Below are 23,141 nucleotides of genomic sequence, written 5' to 3' on the forward strand. Positions count from 1 at the left end.
GTCTGTATTCCTCATTTTTCCTGGGTTTTAGTGCCTCAGGTTGGTCAATATCTCTGGGAGTGGGGCCTGTGTAGAGATGTGTGTTTAACCCATGAGGTAAAAAAGTAAAAATCCCTAGAGAAAACCTGCTGAAACTTTTAAAATGTATAGAGCTAGTATGGAATGTTTCTATTTAAGTGTTTTTGGGCTGTATGCCTCATTTTTCCTGGTTTTTAGTGCCTCGGGATACTCAGCAACTCTGGGAGTGGGGCCTGTGTAGAGATGTGTGTTTAATCCAGGAGGTAAAAAAGTAAAAATCCCCACAGAAAACCTGCTGGACCTTTTTAAATGTATAGAATTGATAAATAGCATGTTTTTATTTAAGTTTTTTTTGGGCTGTATTCCTCATTTTTCCTGGTTTTTAGTGCCTCAGGATGGTCAACATCTCTGGGAATGGGGCCTGTGTGGAGCTGTGTGTTTAAAGCAGGAGGTAAAAAAGTAAAAATTCCCACAGAAAACCTACTGGACCTTTTTAAATGTATAGAACTGATAAATAGCATGTTTCTATTTAAGTTTTTTTGGGCTGTATTTCTCATTTTTGCTGGTTTTTAGTGCGTTCGGATGCTCAGCATCTCTGTGAATGAGGCCTGTGTGGAGCTGTATGTTTAAAGCAGGGGTAAAAAATAAAAATCCCCACAGAAAACCTACTGGACCTTTTTAAATGTGTAAAACTGGTAGATGCCGTATTTTCATTTAACTTTTCTTGGGTTGTATTCCTCATTTTTCTGGTTTTTAGTGCCTCAGGATGGTCAACATGTCTGGGAATGGGGCCTGTGTAGAGCTCTTCATAAATCAGAAGGTAAAAAAGTAAAAATCCCCACAGAAAACCTGCTGAAACTTTTTAAATGTATAGAAGTGATAAAGAGCAGCTTTTTATTTAATTTTTTTGTAGTTGTATTCCTCATTTTTCCTGATTTTTAGTGCCTTAGGATGCTCAGCGTCTCTGGGAGTGGGGCCTGTGTGGAGCTGTGTGTTTAATCCATGAGGTAAAAAACTAAAAATCCCCACAGAAAACCTGCTGAAACTTTTAAAATGTATAGAACTGATAAATAGCTTGTTTTTATTTAATTTTTTGGGGTTGTATTCCTCATTTTTCCTCCTTTTTAGTGTCTCAGGAGGTCGATGAAGCGCTGAAAGCAGCGTTCGATTGAGGATTTTATTAAACCCTCTTGCATCCCAGCAGCCCCCAAACTCTTCCAAGTGTGGAATTTCGCTCCATGGATCTCCCCTTAATCCATTCCTGTCCCTGCCCCCCTTTCTGGTGTTTTTTAGGGTCGGTTTGAGGGAGTTTTGGATGAAGACACTGCAGCTGAGGGGCTCCACAGACTGGGCTGCTCAGCCCCTGGCCTTGAATATGTTTATCTCGATCTGTTCCTCTCAGTAAGTACAAGCAAAAAAAAAATCAGTTTTAAGTCCTTCTCTACTCACAAGTTTCCTCTTTCTACCAGCAAATAGTAAAAAAAGTATCCAAAAAAAATTAAAAATATCAAGATGCAGATTTTTGTCTCTCCCTGTCAGTGCTGTTTCATATTTGTGGTTTCAAACCCATTTTTTTTTCTCTGGCAGAAGGTGTTAATCCATCCAATTTCTACATTTCAAACATCACTTTCTACAAAATGGAGAAACATGGAAAAATGGTGCACTGGAAAAATGTGAAAAATGGTGCATTCAGAAAGTTGAAATCTTTAATTAAAAAATTACTTGCTTCTGTATCATTTTCCATGCAGCCTTTGTTTCCCTGTCATTTTACCTGGCTCCAGGTTTCTCTCTCCTGGTTGTTTTAAAGTTTCTTTTTTGACCTTTTCTCCATTCGTGGCTGGTGTAACATCACTTGGTGTAAATGTCATGTCTTCGCTGTCTCCTGCTCCTGTGTTTGCTCAGGTTGCACGACTGCATCTTAAAAATCTCTTTATTTTCCTTTTTTCCAGGGTCGTGAGTTAAGGGACGTCCAAATCCTCTGTGGATTTGTCCACCTGCAGAAACTGGACCTTTCCTACAATAAAATTAATGGTTTGTAGTAAATAACACCAGTAAATTCTTGGGTGGTGGAATCATCTCAGATGAGAAATTCGCTGTACTGGGGGGGATTTTAGTAGCACAATATATCCAGCAATGGCTGGATATATCCAGCAATATCCAAAATATCCAGCAATGGCTTGATCTTCTTCCAAAAAATATCCAGCAATGGCTTGATCTTCTTCCCAAAATATCCAGCAATGGCTTGGTCTTCTTCCCAAAATATCCATCTATGGATTGATCTTCCCAAAAAATCCAGCAATGGCTTGATCTTTTTCCCAAAAAATCCAGCAATGGCTTGATCTTTTTCCCAAAATATCCAGCAATGGCTTGATCTTCTTCCCAAATTATCCAGCAATGGCTTGATCTTCTTCCCAAATTATCCAGCAATGGCTTGATCTTCTTCCCAAATTATCCAGCAATGGCTTGATCTTCCCAAAATATCCAGCAATGGCTTCATCTTTTTCACTCGAGGTGCTGGAAATTCAATTTACACCTTGGATATTTGCTCTTTGTGGTTTCAAACCCATCATTTTCTCTGGCAGAGGGTGTTAATCCCTCCGATTTCTGCATTTTAAACCTCCCTTCCTCCCTGTGCAGCTCCAAATTGATTCCTAATTGAAGGTAATTATCAAATTTCTAATTATCACGTGACGGCCTCTGCACCCACCTGTGCTGAGATTTAATAAATAAATTAAAATAATAAATTTAATTAATTTTTTGTTAGAGATTTAATAAATAAATAAATTAATAAATAAAACCCTGTGCAGGTTTTAATATCTTTGTTTTATTTCTAGATCTTTCTTGTGTCAGTCACATGCCTTATTTGCTAGAACTGGATGCTTCCCACAATGAACTGACTGAGTGTTTTGGGTTCAAACCACCAAAAAACCTCAAGGTAAGGTGGCAAAAAAATGCCTTTTATGGGTTTAAATTCCAGATAAATTCCCTGTTATTTTTGGGCGGAGGCAAAAATCAAAAAACTAAATTCCTGGGTTTTTTTCACTTTAGGAAGCGGATTTTTCGTACAATCAAATCTCTAAAATGCAAGATTTGTCAGCATACCAGTGCCTTACGAAACTCTTCCTGGATTGTATCCTTTCTGGAATGAAAATGGGTTTTTAAGTTATTTTTTTATATGATTTTAAGGATTGTTAAGTGAGAGGCAAATTCCTGGAGTTTGAGGGAAGCACCCAAAGGTTCTGCTCCACACTCATCCTAGTTTGTGGAATTAGAAACACTCTTGGGACAGAAACTACATAAACACAAACCTGCAAATTGACTTTTTTTTATGGCTGCTTTTCCAAGAATTCCCAGAGTCTCTCTAAAGATTCTGCAGTGCTTTCCTGAACTCTCCTGGACTTTCACAGCCTTCCAATTTTTGTGTGATGGAGAAGTGAAAAGTGACTTGTCCCAGTGTCTGTGCAGAGGGAATAAATAATCCCAGGATTTTTAAATAGCAGGGATTAACAAGGAATGATCTTGGAACACTGAGCTGCCTGAAATAAACTGTTGTTTAATCTCAGAACTAATTAAGCAGGGACTGGGCAGCACAAGGCATTTAATGGAAATGAAAATGAGTTTTTAAGTGATTTTTAAAGATATTTTAAGGATTGTTAAGTGAGAGGCAAATTCCTGGAGTGTGAGGGAAACACCCAAAGGTTCTGCTCCACACTCATCCCAGTTTGTGGAATTAGAAACACTCCTGGGGCAGAAACCACATAAAGAGGAACCTGGAAATTAAGGGTTTTTTTCATGGCTGCTTTTCCAAGAATTCCCAGAGTCTCCCTAAAGATTCTGCGGTGCTTTCCTGAACTCTCCTGGTCTTTCACAGCCTCTCCTGAACTTTCCCTCTTTTTCTCAGGAATTGCATTTTCTGCTCTCTGAAAGGAACAACACTGGGACTGTTGCACTTTTTTTCCTGCCCATTCCAAAATTATCCTAATACAGTCCCTTTTTTGTGGAGGAGCAGATGAAACATTCCCAGGCTGCCCAGGTGACATTATTCCCACATTTATGAGGTGTTCAGGTGACCTGATTCTTGTCAGAGAACAGCACTAAGTCACTCTGCCTCTGCAATTCTAATTTTCCTCTGCAGAGGCAAAAACCCCACAGCAAAATGAGAAGGGGAAAAGAAAAAAAAGCTCAAAGTCTCATATTGTGGGTCTGAATCTGGTTTTTTTTTTTCAATTTTATTTCAATTCCTTCATCTGGCAATGAAGATGTTATTGAAATGGGGACAAAAATAGGTTTGTTTTTGTCCACAGCTGCACCAAAACCCCCTGAAATGGAGGGAAATGAGCCTGGAATTTAAAAAAATGCCAAATTCTGAATAGCAAAGTGACACTAACCCGTGTCAAACACTCCTCCCTGAGGACCTGGCAGACAAAACAAGCTGCTTTTTTTTATAATCCTAAATTAAAAACCACCTCCTGCAGCAGGGACACGTTTTGCAGGCATTTCTCCTTGACAGTAACTCAGCTTTTCTTCCCTTATTTAAGTCAAATTGTTAAATTAAATTATGATGCAGATGGTCAGGTCAGTATAACTTTTTTTCCTGACAAGGTTTTTGTGTTATTTCCCTTAAATAAACCTCAGTTAATAATATCAAGGAAATCAAAGGACTGGAGAAGTGTCACTGCCTGACCCACCTGAGTTTGTCCCACAACAGCCTCAGGGCCATCAGTGGCCTGGAGAACCTGCCCCTCAGGATCCTCAATTTGGTAAGAAATCAATAATCCTGCTAGTTTCCTGTCAATGGAATAAAATGCATTTTTTTTTTTAGAATAAAATCCTAATTAGAATAAAATGCACTTTTTTAGAATAAAATGCACTTTTTAAAGAATAAAATGCTAATTAGAATAAAATGCGCTTTTTTTTAGAATAAAATGCACATTTTTAGAATAAAATACTAATTAGAATAAAATGCATTTTTTTAGAATAAAATGCCCTTTCTTTTTAGAATAAAGTGCACTTTTTTAGAATAAAATGCCCTTTCTTTTTAGAATAAAGTGCACTTTTTTAGAATAAAATGCACTTTCTTTTTAGAATAAAGTGCACTTTTTTAGAATAAAATGCAGTTTCTTTTTAGAATAAAATGCACTTTCTTTTTAGAATAAAATGCACCTTTTTTAGAATAAAATGCACCTTTTTTTTAGAATAAAATGCACTTTTTTTAGAATAAAATGCTCTTTCTTTTTAGAATAAAATGCTAATTAGAATAAAATGCACTTTCTTTTTAGAATAAAATGCAATTTTTTTCAGAATAAAATCCTAATTAGAATAAAATGCACTTTTTTTAGAATAAAATGCTAATTAGAATAAAATGCACTTTCTTTTTAGAATAAAATGCACATTTTTAGAATAAAATGCTAATTAGAATAAAATGCACTTTTTTTAGAATAAAATGCACTTTTTTTAGAATAAAATGCTAATTAGCATAGAATGCACTTTTTTGTTTAGAATAAAATGCTAATTGGAATAAAATTCAGTTTTTTATATAATAAAATGCACTTTTTTAGAATAAGGTCCACTTTCTTTTTAGAATAAAATGCACTTTTTTTTCAGAATAAAATGCTAATTAGAATAAAATGCACTTTTTTAAGAATAAAATGCTAATTAGAATAAAATGCACTTTTTTTTTTTTTAATGGGAGCAATCACCCCCTTCTCTTCCCAGCAATTCCCTCCTTTCCCGTTTTCCCTGGAGCTTTTTAGGTTGAAAGAGTGGTAAGTTCTGAAGTTGGGAAGAAAGGCTGGACCCAAAAAAGCTCACATATGCAATAAAAAAAAAAAAAACAAGAAGTGCAGCTCTAATAAACTGAACTCTTAGGAAATTTCTGAGGATTTCTCCACAAATCCCTTTTGTTCCCGGAATTTTGCAACTGGAGCTCGGAACTGTATCCCATTAAAGAGAGAGGGAGCCTCCATGCTATTAATAACCTAATTAAACATTTAAAAGCCGGGAAAAATGTCAAGGACAGACAACTGGAATAACACGAGAGTCAACTGGCTTGTTTGTCTCCATAGTTCCTAAATATTTATTAACAGAAGATGAGGTTTCCGAGCTTCCAGCACAAGGTGAGGCTGCTGGAAAAACAAGAATTCCAAGGTTATGTGTGGAAAGAATCTCGTGGAGGAGCCATTTGGGCACCTGTGGGCACCGGGACAGGGATGAGCAGAGAGCTGAGTTCTGTGGTGGTTTGGCCCTCAAGTCCTCAGGACCACAGTGAAAAGGGCTTTTATAAAGGAAAGGGAAGGGAGAAGAAAAAAAAAACACCAAAAGAACCAAAATAACAGAACTAAAACAATATATATATGTATTTACACTTACATACGATTACAAAAATGATATACGCGTAAGAAAGAAACCCCCAACACCCAAAAAAACCCAGAAAAACAGATGTAACCAACTAAGAACTAACAAACCAAAACTTTAATGCTTTCCTTAAGAAAACGAAGGCCACTCCACCAAATCTCTCCTCTTGGGTGGGGAAAGGCCCTCACACAGGCCTCGCAGGCCTCACACAGGCCTTGCAGGCCTCACTCCCACACGAGCGAGAGCAGCCGCAGGGTTACAAAAACAATATACACATAAGAAAGAAACCCCCAACACCCAAAAAACCAGAAAAACAGCCATACTCAACTAATAAAGAACTAACAAACTAAAATTTTAATGCTTTCCTTAAGAAAACAAAGGCCACTCCACCAAATCTCTCCTCTTGGATCGGGAAAACAACAGGCCTCACAGGCCTCACACAGGCCTCGCAGGCCTCACTCCCACACGAGCGAGAGTGGCAGCAGGGTTACAAAAACGATATACACATAAGAAAGAAACCCCCAACACCCAAAAAACCAGAAAAACGGGTATACTCAACTAATAAAGAACTAACAAACCAAAATTTTAATGCTTTCCTTAAGAAAATGAAGGCCACTCCACCAAATCTCTCCTCTTGGATTGGGAAAACAACAGGCCTCGCAGGCCTCACACAGGCCTCACACAGGCCTCACAGGCCTCACTCCCACACGAGCGAGAGCAGCCGCAGGGACCCGCTGTCTCCAACTTCTCCAGAAAAAATCTGGCCAACCAACTTCCTCCAACTTCTATTTATGTTCCTACTTACGTAAAGAATAGTGTGGAATATTGGCATGTAGGTACTTCTCTAGTTTCGGCCTGGTTGCCAGGAAGAGGCCTAAAAACCAAACCGTTATGAGTTCAGAGCATGAGCGATTCCCTGATTTTTTGAGGCCCTTAGAAACGAAGCCATGTGGTGTGCAGGGATAAATGTGGGGTTTCAACGTCACCTGGTTTGGGAAAGGAATGTCAAGCAGCAACAGTTGGTTGTGAGTTCTCAAAACCAGGGGTCAGTTCTTGGGTTGGTCCAGATGAATTTACTGTAAAGTGGTTGTTTGTTGTTTGGGTTTTTTTAATTATTATATTTTAAACATTTCCGTGCCTGCTGTCACTGACAGGAAACCAAGTCTGCCTTCCTTAATGTGCATTCATAAAAACTGGTGTATCCCAGAGATATTTTTAGATCATCTCGTAGAATCATTGAGTCAGGAAAAGTTTGGGTGGGAAGGGACCTTCAAGGTCATCCAGTGCCACCCCCTGCCATGGGCAGGGACACCTTCCACTAGCCCAGGTTGCTCCAACCTGGCCTTGGACACTTCCAGGGATCCAGGAGCAGCAACAGCTTCTCTGGGAAATCCATTCCAGCCCCTCCCCACCCTCCCATCCTTCCCAATATCCCACCTAACCCTGCCCTCTGGCAGTGGGAAGCCATTCCCTGTGTCCTGTCCTTCCATGCCTTGTCCCCAGTCCCTCTCCAGCTCTCCTGGAGCTCCTTTAAGCCCTGGAAGAGGCTCTCAGGTCTCCCTGGAGCCTTCCCTTCTCCAGGAGAACACCCTCAACCCTCAGCCTGTCTCCTGTATCTTCTAAATTAATATTTTCATTATTTATTCTGCAATCAAAATGTAAATATAACCCCGATTACAGAGGGAAATTCAATGTATTTATGTATATATATTCTATCCTTTTATGTGCATATCAATATTCTAAATTTTTTTATAGTGACAAGAGCATTCTTAGGCCAGAATCAGCTTTAAAAGGATGTTAAAGCTCTTTTTATTGCTGTTGTCTCTCGCTGCTCTTCAAGGTGAGTTGAAGATGAGCTAATCAGGACATCCTTGAGCAGGATGGAAAAGCTGTGATGTGTCACCTCGAGATGAAGATGAGGCAATAACAGGATTCTCAACAAGAAAATGAACTCAGGAATGTTGTTTTCCACCCGTAGAACTTGATGAACAGTTTCTGTGCTTTCATTTCTCAGGGCTTCAACCAGATTGAGAAGGCGACTGGGCTGGAGAGCTTGAAAACTCTACAGAAGCTGGACCTGTCCAGCAATAAAATAACCAGTTTACGAGGCTTGCAGGGACATGATCTGCTGGAGACCATCAACCTGGAGGATAACCAGGTACCACACTTCATATCCACCTCAGCTTCTTCTAAGAATGCAAAATATATTTATTTTTTTAAAATTAAATTTCTTTGAGGGATCAAAAAATCTCACAACGCTGTAAGAAAATAATATTAGAATCATAGAATCATAGAATTATAGAATCAGAAGGGTAGGAAAGGACCTCTGAGGTCATCCAGTCCAACCCTTGATCCACGACCTCCACAGTTCCCAGCCCATGGCACTGATGCCACATCCAGTCTCACCCAAAACACCTCCAGGGATGGAGAATCCCCCACTTCCCTGGGCAGCCCATTCCAATGGCTGAGCACCCTCTCTGCAAAGAAATTCTTCCTGATATCCAACCTAAACCTCCCCTGGCACAGCTGAAGACCCAGCCCTCTTGTCTTGCTGATGGTTGCCTGGGAAAAGAGCCCAACCCCCCCCGGCTCCCCCCTCCTGGCAGGGAGTTGCAGAGAGTGAGGAGGTCTCCCCTGAGCCTCCTCCTCTCCAGGCTGAGCCCCCCCAGCTCCCTCAGCCTCTCCTCCCAGCACTTGGGCTCCAGTCCCTTCCCCAGCCTGGCTGCTCTTCTCTGCCCCTGCTCCAGCCCCTCCAGGGCCTTCCTGAGCTCAGGGCCCAGAGCTGGACACAGCACTCCAGGGGTGGCCTCCCCAGCGCCCAGCCCAGGGGCAGAATCACTTCCCTGGCCCTGTTGGCCACACTGTTCCTGAGCCAGGCCAGGATCCATTGGCCTTCTTGGCCACCTGGGCACACTCTGGCTTCTCTTCAGCTTCTTGTCAATCCCAACTCCCAGCTCCCTTCCTGCCTGGCTGCTCTCCAGCCCCTCTGGCCCAGCCTGCAGCTGCAGGGGCTTCTTGTGGCCAAAGGGCAGGACCCGGCCCTTGGCCTTGGGGAACCTCAGCCCCTTGCAATCAGCCCATGGATCCAGCCTGGCCAGGGCCCTCTGCAGAGCCCTCCTGCCTTCCAGCACATCAACACTCCCCCAGCTTGGGGTCACCTGCAATGTGCTGATGGTTCCCTCCATCCCCTCCTCCAGATCCTCAGTGCAGACACTGAACAGGACTGGGCCCAGCACTGATCCCTGGGGACACCCCTGGGGACGGATCCCAGCTGGAAGCAGCTCCATCCCCACCACTCTCTGGGCCCTCAGCCAGTTCCTCACCCAGCCCAGAGTGCCCCTGGCCAAGCCTTTTCCAGGAGTGTCCCATGGGAGACAGTGTCCAAGGCTTTGCTGAAGTCCAGGCAGACACATCCACATTTTCCCCTCACCCACCAGATGGGTCAGCTGGTCACAAAAGGAGCTCAGGTTGGTCAGACAGGACCTGCCCTTCCTAAACCTGTGCTGGCTGGGTCTGATCCCTTGTCCATCCTGTAGGTGCTGTTGGACTGCACTCAGGATGATCTGCTCCAGAACCTTGCTAGGCACTGAGGTCAGGCTGGCAGACCTGGAGTTTCCCAGGTCCTCCTTCCCGCCCTTTTTGTGGAAATAGGACACCTTTTCCTTTTCCTTTGTTGTTTCACTCCAAGGCTGCTTCACATTTGACAGCCACAGATCTTTCTGAGCTCTCAGCTGGAAGTTCCTGGCAGGCAGAACTGCAGGTTCTCTGCTCTAAACTGGCTTTTGTGACGCAGCAGAATTTTCCCTGGAATTACAATGGAAGTACAATCCAACTCACTGGTATTTTATATACAGACTACTCTTGATACTGCTCTTCTTTTTTAATTGAAAATAGCACCAATTCATGAATCACTTCAATATCAAAGACAGATCTCCATGTGAAAAGAAAACCTGTGAAAATCAGGAATAAAACCACCAACCAGCAATGGAACATTTTCTGTCATTTTTCCCCCCACTTGCAAGACACATTTATTTACAGGATTTAATTCGAAGCACTGGGGATTCTTTTTCTCTCACTGTGTTCAGGTTGACATTTCAAGGTGCATCAGTTGCATCAGGCAGGAAACTACCTAATAATAAGCTTGTTATTAGCATTAATAACACCACTTCCAGGGCCTCATGTAGTTTCCCCTGTTCTTTCCAGCACGTAAATGCTATTAATTTTACCTCATCCAAATTTGCCTCTTGGAAAGATGTTATTGAAACTGTTTAATGAGTCACCGTTTTTTTTGGACCTCACCTTCTGAAGAATAATTTAAAAGGGAATTTTAATCCATTGCCACAGGAAGGTGTGAGTTATTCCAGCTCAGTTCCACTCAGCACCATCTTCAGGGTTTGATTTTTCAATGCTGGACATGATGGGTTTCTCTCTTGTAAACATGTTCAGTGATTAGTGGTTGGAATTTTTATGATTTCTTTGGGAAATCTTCGGTCAAACTTGGTTTGTGGCTTGTCTCAAAATGAGCCTCGGGTAGGCTGTGGTTGAAGTTTATATTTTTAGGCACTTTACATAAGATGAGTAGAAATTAGGGATAGAATTGGAAGTCTTTTAGGGTCAGTTGGCCTTTTAGGACTAAAAGGGGGCTTCTAAAAAGAGGGAGAGAGACTTTTTACAAGGGCAGATGGTGATAGGGTGAGGGGAACAGCAAACTGGAAGAGGAAAGATTTACATGGGATGCTGGGAAGGAATTCCTGGCTGGAAGGCTGAGGAGGACCTGGCACAGGTTGCCCAGAGAAGCTGTGGCTGCCCCTGGATCCCTGGAAGTGTCCAAGGCCACGTTGGAGCAACCTGGGCTAGTGGAAGGTGTCCTGCCCATGGTAGGGGGTGGCACTGGATGATCTTGAAGATCCCTTCCAACCCAAAAAACCTTTCTGTAGTTCTGTAGAAATGTTCTCCTTGGTCTTCTGATGAAACCATAAATCCAAGGAATTTGAGGCTGTGAGGAATTGGAGCAAGGGAAATTTCTTGAAGAGCATTTGAATTCTGAGTGGAATCTTGTCAACTAATAATTTCTTGTAATGTTACTGGATATAACTTTTTTTTTGTAGAAGCAAAGATTACAGAGGAATTCTGCAATTCCCAAGCATTTAACAAGCTCTGTGTATGGAGAAGGGAGGAATTCCTGGCTGGGAGGGTGGGGAGGCCCTGGCCCAGATTGCCCAGAGAAGATGTGGCTGCCCCTGGATCCCTGGCCCTGGAAGTGTCCAAGGCCAGGTTGGAACAACCTGGGCTAGTGGAAGGTATCCCTGCCCGTGGAACTGGATGATCTTTCAGGTCCCTTCCCACCCAAACCGTTCTGGGATGATTCCATGATTCACTTTTTCAGCAGAGGAGGAAAAGCAGGTATTCCCACGAGGCAATTCATCCCACAAGTGGAGCCCACAAGTGGAATTCATCCCCCTCTGGACACAACCAGCCAAGGACAACGATGCTGCCGCCTTTCAGTCGAGTTCCTTGGGATGAACTTGAACTCCAGAGAAAAGAAACTCTTAAAAGGAATTTCTTTTGTTGTTTTTTTTTGGCTAGTCAGCCAGAGCACTGACTATAACTGCAGAATTGCCTCACTTAAGCACATCAGCCACATAAAAGCTAAATGTTTTAGGGCTTGACATTTGAAAAGAACTGGGGAAAGTGCAGGTGGTTGGAAATTGCTGTCTGGATGACACCGCCCTGCTCCAGCTCCCAGCCAACTCGTCTGCCTTTTTTTGTGACTGAAGTGCCCCATTGAATGCAGTTAACATGTAAACCCCCTCGGGGGGTATAATGATGGGGTTTTTTTTACATCCAGATTTTAAGAGCAGGGATGAAAATGCTTTTCTTTTCCCCTCACAGTTTTGGTAGGTGCCGTCGCTGCCGATTTAACAGCTCTGTTTCTGTCGTTCATTAGGTTGCTGAGCTGCCTGAGCTCAAGTGGATTGAAGATCTGCCCCTCCTCCGAGTTCTCAACCTTTTAAAAAACCCTCTGCAGGTAAGAAAGAGGCCAAAGAGGAACCCAAAAAATTAGGATCTAAACCCGGGTGGTTTGGATCACACCGGAATCTTTTGAGCCTCAGTTTCTGTCTTTGTTGGAAGTCATTTCAGGGAATGAGTGGAAGAAATGTTGATCCCTGGGTTGATTCCCAGCCTTTCTCTGGGAAATTTGTCTGAACCAAAGCTGCACATGAATCATCTTGTTGAATATCCACACATTAATTTTATTAATTTCATTTTTTAATCCATTTATACAGTTGTACCCCATGATTTCTGTGTGTTAAAAGATCCCCTTTTTGTTTGATTTGAAGGCCTATTGTTCCTATTAAGCTTGAAGAAGCTTAATAACACCCCTTTTAAAATAATGTCTGTGGAATCTGTATCCTCTTTTCTTCCTAGTTCTCATTGATGGCCCCCATAATATTCCTCAAGTGAGGAATCAAACATTCATTTTATCAACAACAACATCCTTTGCAAAATATCAGAAGCTCATTGACTTTGCATTTGCAATTTGTCCTGAGTGATCAAAGATGATTTTATCCTGAGCTGTGATTTCTAAATTTTGGGTGACTTTTACAGATTTCCAATGGCAGAAGGAGGAATAAATGTCAAAAGAGTTGAATTTTTTTCTGTAATTGCCAGTTTTTTATTGGCTTTTATGAGAATGATCTGTTGTGACACACAGTGAAATTAGCAGGAAAAAATACCTGAAATAGGCAGCTCCTGGTCCTCCATAAGAGTTTTTTTTTTTTTATTAGATGTCCTCCTAAGCAAAGTTTGATCATATGCTTTTTGAGCTTTTAATTCCCATCTTTTGCCCTTTGTAGTTTCAGCCTTTTGAACAACTCAGGTCTGGCAGAAACAGCTGAGCTTGTGGTAGGGGGGTCAATTTGTGCTTGGTACTGACACACCCAGAGTAAAAATCTGGGGATGTATTAAGGCCAATTTCATTTCAAATGATTGGAATTAAATATTAGATGGAGGAAATCGAGTATTTCATGTCAAATTAGAAACTTTGTCCCTCAGGAACAAGCAGATTATTGGCTCTCGGCGATTTTCGCAGTGCTCCAAGTCACGGAGCTGGACCTCAAGAAGGTTGCAGTGAAAGAAAAGGTATGCAAACATCATGTCATTCTGGGATTTTTCTAAATAAAGACCATGAAATCTGTAAAATCTCCTCCCCCCAAATAGTTGCTCACAGTAACTATTGGAATAAAAACCTTTCCCTGTCGTGGTGCCTGAGATGTAACTTGGTTGCTGCCCGTTGTATTTGGGCCCAAGCCAAGCTGGAACTTTTAGGATCATCAGCTGCCAGTTGGGGTTGTGTTTCAAGGAATTATCCTTTAAAAAACCATCCTTTCAGGAAATTCATCACTCCCAACTTCAGCTGCATAAATATTAAGGTTCTTGTTTAATGCCAGGTTTTTTCTGCCATGAACACACAGGAGGGATGACACCAGAGTGTCATTTACCCCACCTTTGAGATGCTGATCTTGCTCTTTATCTTAAGTACCAACCTGTTTCCCTCCTAATATAAATTTTAATATATTAACAACATTTTTCCTTCTCTGTGGACTGTCAAAATTAAGCCTGGGTGGCTGGTTTAGACTGGCCCTTTGGGGTGATGAAAGTTATTCCAGAAAATCCTCCCCTCTGGTTATTTTAGGATGTCTCAGCCTCATGAACTCTCTTGGATTTGGAGGCACCAGCTCTTCTGTCTCGCTGGCACAAAATGGACATTCAGAAATGTTTTAGTTTAGATCAAAAATGCAGCAGATCAGAAGTTTAGATCAGTAGTTGAGCTCAGAAGTTTGGAAGGGGAAACTCCTGGTTGCTCATGTTTGATTCTGCTCGTGGAATAATCTTGTATTACATGAACTAGAGCTCTTTTGGGATAACCTTGACCAGATGATGTGCACCAGGATGCACCTACTGTGCTCCCAGCCACTAATTCCAGCACCAAATTAAAGCTAAAATGGAATTGCCTCCCCTTCTCCCAGAGTAGCATGGACATTGGATTCCAAGATGGAATGTTTTCCACCACAACCCTTGCTAATATGGGTATAACTGCCATAGAATCATAGAATATCAGCTTGGAAGGGACCTCATGAATCATCTGGTCCAACCTTTTTTTGGGAAAAGAACCATAAAAGATGGCCCAGCACCTTTGTTCAGCCCAATCTTAAAAGTGCCCAACCCTGGGAATCCACCACTTCCCTGGGGAGGTTATCAGAAAATCCAGGATGGTTTGGGTTGGAAGGGACCTTAAAGATCATCTCATTCCAACCCCCTGCCATGGGCAAGGACACCTTCCACTAGCCCAGGTTGCTCCAAGCCCCATCCAACCTGGCCTTGAATATTCCAGTGATTTTTTTCACTGTGAAAATTTTATCTCTTGTATCCAATTAGAATCTCCTCAGGAGTTACTTGTAGCCATTGACCCTCATTTTATCCTGGGATTCCTGGTACAAAGGGAGTCTCCATCCTTGTAGCCACACTTTAAACATTGGAATATGATCATAAGGTCTCCCTGAGCCTTTTGTTCTCAGGGCTGAACAAACCCAGCCTTTCAGGCTTCCTGGTCCTTGAATCATCTTTGTGACCCTTCTCTGGACCCTCTCCAGCCTGTCCACATATTTTTTTTTATACCAGGAACCAAAACTGAGCCCAGTATTCCAGGTGTGGCCTGGCAAGTGCTGAGCAGAGCGGGATAACAACTCCTTGTGATACAACCTGCTCACTCCTACTGAGCTTGTTCTCCCCCAGGTCCCTTCCTGGAAGATCCAGGTAGATCCCAGCCTGTGTTGCATTCCTAGATTATGTGTTTTCCCAGGTGCAAAACCTTCCACTTGTCCTTGTGGAAGTCCTTACCTTATTTCTGAATGTGTAACATTTAACAACACCCAAAAATACACAGCTCCTTCCAACAGAAGGGATGGAGGGAATCCTTGGAATTTGAGTGCTTTTCCTCCCAGGAAAGACAGAAATGCATTGTCAGGAGAAAACTGGAGTTTGCTTGTTTTCTTTATTATTTCTGTTCCTTTTCTGAATGGCTCCAGTCCCTGAGGATTTGAGTTTGGCATCTTCCACCAGCACTGAGAGGATGCAAATTAATGGATAATTAAAACCTAAGCAAAATTACTTTGTGGCATCCTGTTTTCTTCCCCGGGAAAAGGTTGAATATATTAAAGATGGTGAGTTATATCTGGCTGCCTTCCATCTATCCATCAAACTCTGCCTAAATCTCCTGGAAAGATTTATGTGGCAAGCCCAGCACAAAGACTGACCCCCAGAAACACAAATCCATCATTATTCACAGGGACCTTTGAAGCAAAATTGCAGCTGGAAGCAATTATATCACTGCTTTTCTTTCTTTTTTGCCCCTCTAAACTGTGGGAACAGGTTGCTGCTGTGAATAAATATGATCCTCCTCCCGAAGTTGTTGCTGCAGATGATCACAGGTCTCTGGTGCTATACCACATGATGCAGCCCCAGAAAATCCTGCACAGGTGAGTTCACCTCATTTCCCAGCTGCTCCTCAGGGTGGCACTCAAGTAAAGCTCAATCCGTTGGCATTTTTAGAGGGACTTTTTTATGTCCTCTAAATTAATCAGGGGAAAGGGAGGGGAAGTTCTGTCCTATTCCAGTGGCAGCCTGGAAATGAGGCAAATCCGATTTGCTCCAAATTGCTCATGAAACCAAGTTCCTCCTTCACTTCCAAAATCTGAGACAGATTGGCCACAGCTCCACTTCTCTCAAACAATCTGTTGGAGCAGATGGCCCTTTGCACCACAAAGGAGAGCTGCAAAATTCCCACCGATGCCCAGAGGCACTTGGAAAAATCCCTGGAGGCACAGGAGCTGTGAAACATCCCCTTCCCGTCCTGCTGACACCTTCCCTTCCCACTCCTGGCATCCCATTGGGAACAAAATGCCTTTTGGGGTTTTTTTTGCATCTTTTATATTCGTGAGGTGAATTTTTTCTTAAGTTTGTACCAAAGGAAGTCCAGTTTCTTCTGCCTTTTTGGGAGGAGATAATGCGACTCAAAACACAGGAAAGGCTCTTTGAAATAGAAAATGCTACAAATACATATGGTTATATATATAAATATATCTGGTTTATTCTTATGTTGGCCCCAAAGGGCACTGAGACCAACCTCTGTGCCTCACCCCCCTGTTTTAGCACCATTTTGGATGCCTTAATTCATTCCTGAGTAACCTGATGGAAAATCCATGATTTAGCAACTCACAAATTGGTATTTTTAGGATATCTTTGTTGTGATTCTTATGTTTTCCAGGATTGTCCACGAAAGACAGGACCATAACTCTGAGAATTCTATTAAAAAAAACCAAACAAAGATTATATATTTCTTTGCAAGGATGGAGATTTCTTTAAAAAAAAACCAACCTATGATTGGTTTATTTTTCTTCTTAAAAAAAAACCAAAAAACCCAAACCCTAAAGGCATGGATTTCTTCCAGTGCAGACTGTGTTTAAATATTTGCTTCCTGGAGTTTGTAATTGCTGGAAAGAAAGGAATTGTGTCTCGTGCCAGAGGCTTTGTGCACACAAACATACAAACACCCAGCCCAGCATTTATGGGACTGACCCAAATTGTCAACGATGCCCAGCTGGAAAGCACAAACCAGTCATAGAATCAGAGAATCAGAGAATCAGCTGGGTTGGAAGGGACCTCCCAGATCACCAAGTCCAACCCTTGATCCAACCCCGCCGTGGTTCCCAGCCCATGGCACTGATGCCACATCCAGTCTGTCCTTAAACACCTCCAGGGATGGAGAATCCCCCACTTCCCTGGGCAGCCCATTCCAATGGCTGAGCACCCTCTCTGCAAAGAAATTCTTTCTAATGTCCAACCTAAACCTCCCCTGGTACAGCTGAAGACCGAGCCCTCTTGTCTTGCTGATGGTTGCCTGGGAAAAGAGACCAACCCCCCCCCGGCTCCCCCCTCCTGGCAGGGAGTTGCAGAGAGTGAGGAGGTCTCCCCTGAGCCTCCTCCTCTCCAGGCTGAGCCCCCCCAGCTCCCTCAGCCTCTCCTCCCAGCACTTGGGCTCCAGTCCCTTCCCCAGCCTGGCTGCTCTTCTCTGCCCCTGCTCCAGCCCCTCCAGGGCCTTCCTGAGCTCAGGGCCCAGAGCTGGACACAGCACTCCAGGGGTGGCCTCCCCAGCGCCCAGCCCAGGGGCACAAGCCCTGCCCTGCTCCTGCTGCCACACTCTTCCTCAGCCAGCCCAGCAGCCCTTGGCCCTCTTGCCCCCCTGGCCACCCTCGGGCTCCTCTTCAGCTCCCTGCCCAGCCCAACTCCCAGCTCCCTTCCTGCCTGGCTGCTCTCCAGCCCCTCTGGCCCAGCCTGCAGCTGCAGGGGCTTCTTGTGGCCAAAGGGCAGGACCCAGCCCTTGGCCTTGGGGAACCTCAGCCCCTTGCAATCAGCCCAACTCTCCAGCCTGTCCAGGTCCCAGTCGTTAATGAAATCTTCCTAATGAGGATACTTGACGGCCTTTTCACCTCTAAAATGCTTCTTGGAACCAGACTGGGGTGGTTCATTTGCACCTCTCTCTTTCTCTTGCTGATTAATCCCTAGTTAGGAACGTCTCTGGTACAAATAAAACCTGCAAAAACGGAGCAGAAAGTTCTGTCACCCCCAAAATATTCCCTTCTCTCTCTGTGCCTCGGGATTTTAGCTCTAATTACGTGGTAACACAGCACTGAACAACGTGGTTTTTTCCCTCCTGGAAGTGCAGGTGACATTGGAAAAGGGAGGTTGATCAGAATTCCAGCTGCTCTCCAGGAATTTCGTAGCGGAGGGTTCTTCACTCTGTTGGGCCAAGACACGATGGGATTGGTACCTGGCTTTAGAGGAGAAACAGAGCATGATTATTTTTGACAACCAAAGTAATTAACCACTGGAACAATGCACCAGGAGTCCTCCACAACTGGAACATTTTTAATTAAGTTGTGCTCTAATGAAACCCAGGTATCAGGCTGGAAACGAGCACCGACTCAGGGAAATCCTGCAGCCAGCGTGACGAGGGGAGGCTGATTTAGGTGATCCCAAAAATCCCTTCTGGCCTTAAAATCTCTTAATCTATGCCAGCAGTGAGTCACTGTATTCACAGAGACACAGAAAGTTGAACTATGAGCCTAAAATGAGCCTAAATGAGCCTAAAAATTTTTAGGAGATGCTTCTTACGAGCTGTAGGGATCCCAAAAGTTGGAGTTAAGCTTTGGAGAACCAGCAATTGATGATGGAATGAAAGATAACTTTGTGGATGGTATTATGGAAGTATTATGGAAGTTTTGTGGATGTCCCATCCCTGGAAGTGTCCAAGTCCAGGTTGGAGCAACCTGGGATAGTGGGAGGTGTCAGAGTTGCTATGTCTTGATCCATTTCGTTGTTTCCAAGCTTCTTTCCTGGAATTCCCATCTTTAAATGGCTCTTTTATAAAGGACTTTTAAAATATATTTTTTTTTCCTTCTCCAGCATTTGAAAGGTATTGTTATAATAAGCTTTTTGTGCTAATTATATCCATATATAATATATATTTTTGCTAATTATATCCCTATATATTATATCCATAGTATGGGTAGTATAATATCCATTATATCCACGTAGTCTGGTAGATAACAGAGCTGGTTTGCTGATCCTAAAATAGGAGTAAAGCCGTTATTTTGGAATCTTTTCCCTCCATGCTTGTGTTGGATGGTTCTCATTACTCTTAAACTATTTGTAAGAAGAATGGTAAAAGCAATAAACTCTGTTTTCAGGTAAATCATATTAAATGGGCACATCGGTAGTTTTCTGCCCCCTTAAAATTAATTCATTAATTATTTATTAATAAATGAATTTATTGATTAAAAACAAGTGGGTTTGGAGTGATTTCAACTCTATTTTTAGATAAATTGCTGGACACTCCAAAGGGCAGAAATACTCTTCATTCTCTTGTTTTTAGCTGGAAGTGGGGGAATTTAAGGATCTAAACCTCTGCTCAGCGTGGAGAAAACAAAGGGCTTTTCTTGGGTTCTTTTATTGGGGTGTTATTTGTGTTCAGGGGAGTTTGAAGGATCTTTAAGTGGCTGAATTGAAGAATTCTTTATAAATCACCACCTTCCCGGGGCAGAGTCACCAGGTTACATCCAGGAGAGGGGGAAAGGGCTGGAGGATTAAATCCAGATTAAATCCAGGTGCGTTATCCTGATCATTAAAATATTCCACACCTGCAACAAGCCGGGGGAAAAAAACTCTTCAACAAACCCCAGAACTGCAGAGGGAGCTTTAGAAAAAAAAGCTGGGAATGGGAAGAAATGATCCTAAATGAAGAAATGATCCTAAATGAAGAAATGATCCTAAATATGACATTATTCCTTTGGCAAAAGAGGGTTTTTAGTGCAGGGAGGGGAGTTTTTTGGTACTGTTTTTGCCTTTAGGGCACCTCAAAGAGCCCTGATTTTTTGTGATCATTAAAATATTCCACACCTGCAACAAGCCTGGGAAAAAAAAAAAACTCTTCAACAAACCCCAGAACTGCAGAGGGAGCTTTAGAAAAAAAAGCTGTAAATGGTAAGAAATGATCCTAAATACGACATTATTCCTTTGGCAAAAGACACCCGGGGGTTTTTAACACAGGGGGGTTTTTTTGGTGCTGTTTTTATGTTTAGGGCACCTCAAAGAGCCCTGATTTTTTTGTGATCATTAAAATATTCCACACCTGCAACAAGCCTGGGAAAAAAACTCTTCAACAAACCCCAGAACTGCAGAGGGAGCTTTAGAAAAAAAAAGCTGGGAATGGGAAGAAATGATCCTAAATATGACATTATTCCTTTGGCAAAAGACACCGGGGGGATCTTTAATCAAGGGAGGGGTTTTTTTGGTGCCTTTTTTATGTTTAGGGCATCTCAAAGAGCCCTGATTTTTTGTAATCATTAAAATATTCCACACCTGCAACAAGCCTGGGAAAAAAACTCTTCAACAAACCCCAGAACTGCAGAGGGAGCTTTAGGAAAAAAAAGCTGGGAATGGGAAGAAATGATCGTAAATGAAGAAATGATCCTAAATATGACATTATTCCTTTGGCAAAAGACACCCGGGGGTCTTTAATCAAGGGAGGGGTTTTTTGGTGCCTTTTTTATGTTTAGGGCACCTCAAAGAGCCCTGATTGGAGTTGTTTGCAGGTGATTAAATGGCTCTTTATTTTCCTTTCTCGGAGCACTTTGCCTGGCCTCGACTCTTCCTACCCCATGCTGGTGTTGGTGGGCCCCGTGTCCTGTGGGAAGAGGGAACTCACTCATAAGATCTGCAGGCAGTTCAACAATTTCTTCAGATTCGGGTAAGTTCGCTCCCAAAAATTCCAAAGAACACCAAAAGAATTCCAAAGAACTCCAGACTGGAAGTGCTGCTGGCTTGGGTTCTTTTTTTTTTCTATCTAAACAAGTTAAAACCAACAATAAATGTTTGTTGTGATGTGTTTTTAGCTCTTCCCGAGGCTCTGTTGCCTGAAGTCATCAAATGCTTCGTAGAAAATAAAAAGATAAATTATCCTGGTGTTTTCAAAGGTGAACACATAAAAATGTGGCTTTTAGTGCTCCTTTTATTGAGCTTTTCCCTCTGTGCTCGCTGGTGCCCCTCAGACTGAGCAGCTGGTTGGATCTGGGTGCATTTCTCTTAATTTTGGGGATGTGCCTGCATATAAAACATCAAAATGCAACCAAAATCCGGGAAAGGGAGGAAATGCAGTTGCTGGATGAGTTTATTGGCCTGTGAGTAGAGATTTTTTAAAGAAAATAGCACCTTCCAGACTCCCTCACCTCCTGGAAACACTAATTCACCCTGAATTCATAGAATCATAGAATCCCAGAATCAGCTGGGCTGGAAAGGACCTCTGAAATCATCAAGTCCAACCCTTGATCCAACCCCGCCGTGGTTCCCAGCCCATGGCACTGATGCCACATCCAGTCTGTCCTTAAACACCTCCAGGGATGGAGAATCCCCCACTTCCCTGGGCAGCCCATTCCAATGGCTGAGCACCCTCTCTGCAAAGAAATTCTTCCTGATATCCAACCTAAACCTCCCCTGGCACAGCTGAAGACCGAGCCCTCTTGTCTTGCTGATCCTTGTCTGGGAAAAGAGCCCAACCCCCCCCGGCTCCCCCCTCCTGGCAGGGAGTTGCAGAGAGTGAGGAGGTCTCCCCTGAGCCTCCTCCTCTCCAGGCTGAGCCCCCCCAGCTCCCTCAGCCTCTCCTCCCAGCACTTGGGCTCCAGTCCCTTCCCCAGCCTGGCTGCTCTTCTCTGCCCCTGCTCCAGCCCCTCCAGGGCCTTCCTGAGCTCAGGGCCCAGAGCTGGACACAGCACTCCAGGGGTGGCCTCCCCAGCGCCCAGCCCAGGGGCACAAGCCCTGCCCTGCTCCTGCTGCCACACTCTTCCTCAGCCAGCCCAGCAGCCCTTGGCCCTCTTGCCCCCCTGGCCACCCTCGGGCTCCTCTTCAGCTCCCTGCCCAGCCCAACTCCCAGCTCCCTTCCTGCCTGGCTGCTCTCCAGCCCCTCTGGCCCAGCCTGCAGCTGCAGGGGCTTCTTGTGGCCAAAGGGCAGGACCCGGCCCTTGGCCTTGGGGAACCTCATCCCGCTGGAATCAGCCCAACTCTCCAACCTATCCAGGTCCCTCTGCAGAGCCCTCCTTTCTTCCATCTGATCGACACTCCCTCCCAACTTGGTGTCATCTGCAAATTTGCTGATGATGGACTCAATCCCCTCATCCAGATCATCAATAAAGACATTAAACAGGACTGGGCCCAGCACTGATCCCTGGGGACACCCCTGGGGACGGATCCCAGCTGGATGCAGCTCCATCCCCACCACTCTCTGGGCCCTCAGCCAGTTCCTAACCCAGCCCAATTATGAGCCTTGGGCTCCCTGGAAACTTCTCCTTTTCCAAGAGAATTCCAGCCTGGATGCCTAAAACTGAAAAATTGATGATTTTGATAATTTGAGGCCTAAAATGAGGCAGTGCAAGATGTTCCTCTTGTCCATCCTTCCCAGTTCCTGACTTTTTCTAGGTCCTGTAGCACTCCCTGCTCTCTATTCCCGGGATATTGTCTCTCTTCTATATATTCCAAATTTCTTTTTATTGCCCTAATTTATCCATTCATTTTTAACCAGGCTTCTTAAGGAAAGAGGTTGTGTGACTGTAAAACTATCTTTTTTTTTTTCCTTTCTTTAAAGCAACTCCTGTGTTTTTTTCCTGCTGGAAATTACAAATGAATAAGATGCCATAATAAGATGTGGGTTTTTTTAAGAGCATTGGTTTTATACTTGTCTGTGTTTTATTTCCTAAAACTTTCATGCACGAGGGGGAAAATAAAAAAAATAAAATTAAAAAAAAAAAAAAGAGAGAGACAGAATCTTAACAGAGCAGAAAATTGCAACCATAAAGCAGAGTTGTATTTTAATTATTCAGGGGAGATTTAAAGCAATTTTATGGCTTGCACTTCTCCATTTCAAACATTCCTCTCATTAAAAATGTATTTCATGCAAGACACCCTGGCAGTTGGAATGTAAACATGGCCTTGCAATTAAAAAAAAAAAAAAAGGGGTTGTAATGTAGAAAAAAGTGTTTTAAAAAAAAGAAATTGGACCCTCCAACCATCTGACTGGTGCTCAGCAGTGACCTTTAAAGCTGGATGTGTTCACGTTATCTTAGGGGAAAATCAGGCCTTTGAAAAGGGGGAATTTTCCA

At 43.2% G+C, this 23,141-nt stretch overlaps 1 protein-coding gene across 1 annotated transcript in view; it reads left to right on the forward strand.

Annotated features, from left to right (window-relative positions):
• LOC127462240 (leucine-rich repeat and guanylate kinase domain-containing protein-like) overlaps nt 1-23,141 on the forward strand; it is a 49,258-nt gene that overhangs the window by 1,651 nt on the left and 24,466 nt on the right. The window contains exons 2-11 of the mRNA XM_051770694.1: nt 1,312-1,419; nt 1,968-2,049; nt 2,853-2,953; nt 3,067-3,148; nt 4,654-4,778; nt 8,387-8,530; nt 12,320-12,400; nt 13,429-13,515; nt 15,805-15,911; nt 20,621-20,740. Coding sequence (XP_051626654.1) covers nt 1,312-1,419; nt 1,968-2,049; nt 2,853-2,953; nt 3,067-3,148; nt 4,654-4,778; nt 8,387-8,530; nt 12,320-12,400; nt 13,429-13,515; nt 15,805-15,911; nt 20,621-20,740 — 1,037 coding nt within the window. The remainder of the gene's footprint in view (nt 1-1,311; nt 1,420-1,967; nt 2,050-2,852; nt 2,954-3,066; nt 3,149-4,653; nt 4,779-8,386; nt 8,531-12,319; nt 12,401-13,428; nt 13,516-15,804; nt 15,912-20,620; nt 20,741-23,141) is intronic.

Source organism: Manacus candei, unplaced genomic scaffold, assembly GCF_025592945.1.
Source record: "Manacus candei isolate 608988 ecotype Guabito, Panama unplaced genomic scaffold, ASM2559294v1 h1tg000123l, whole genome shotgun sequence".
Taxonomy (NCBI): Eukaryota; Metazoa; Chordata; class Aves; order Passeriformes; family Pipridae; genus Manacus; species Manacus candei.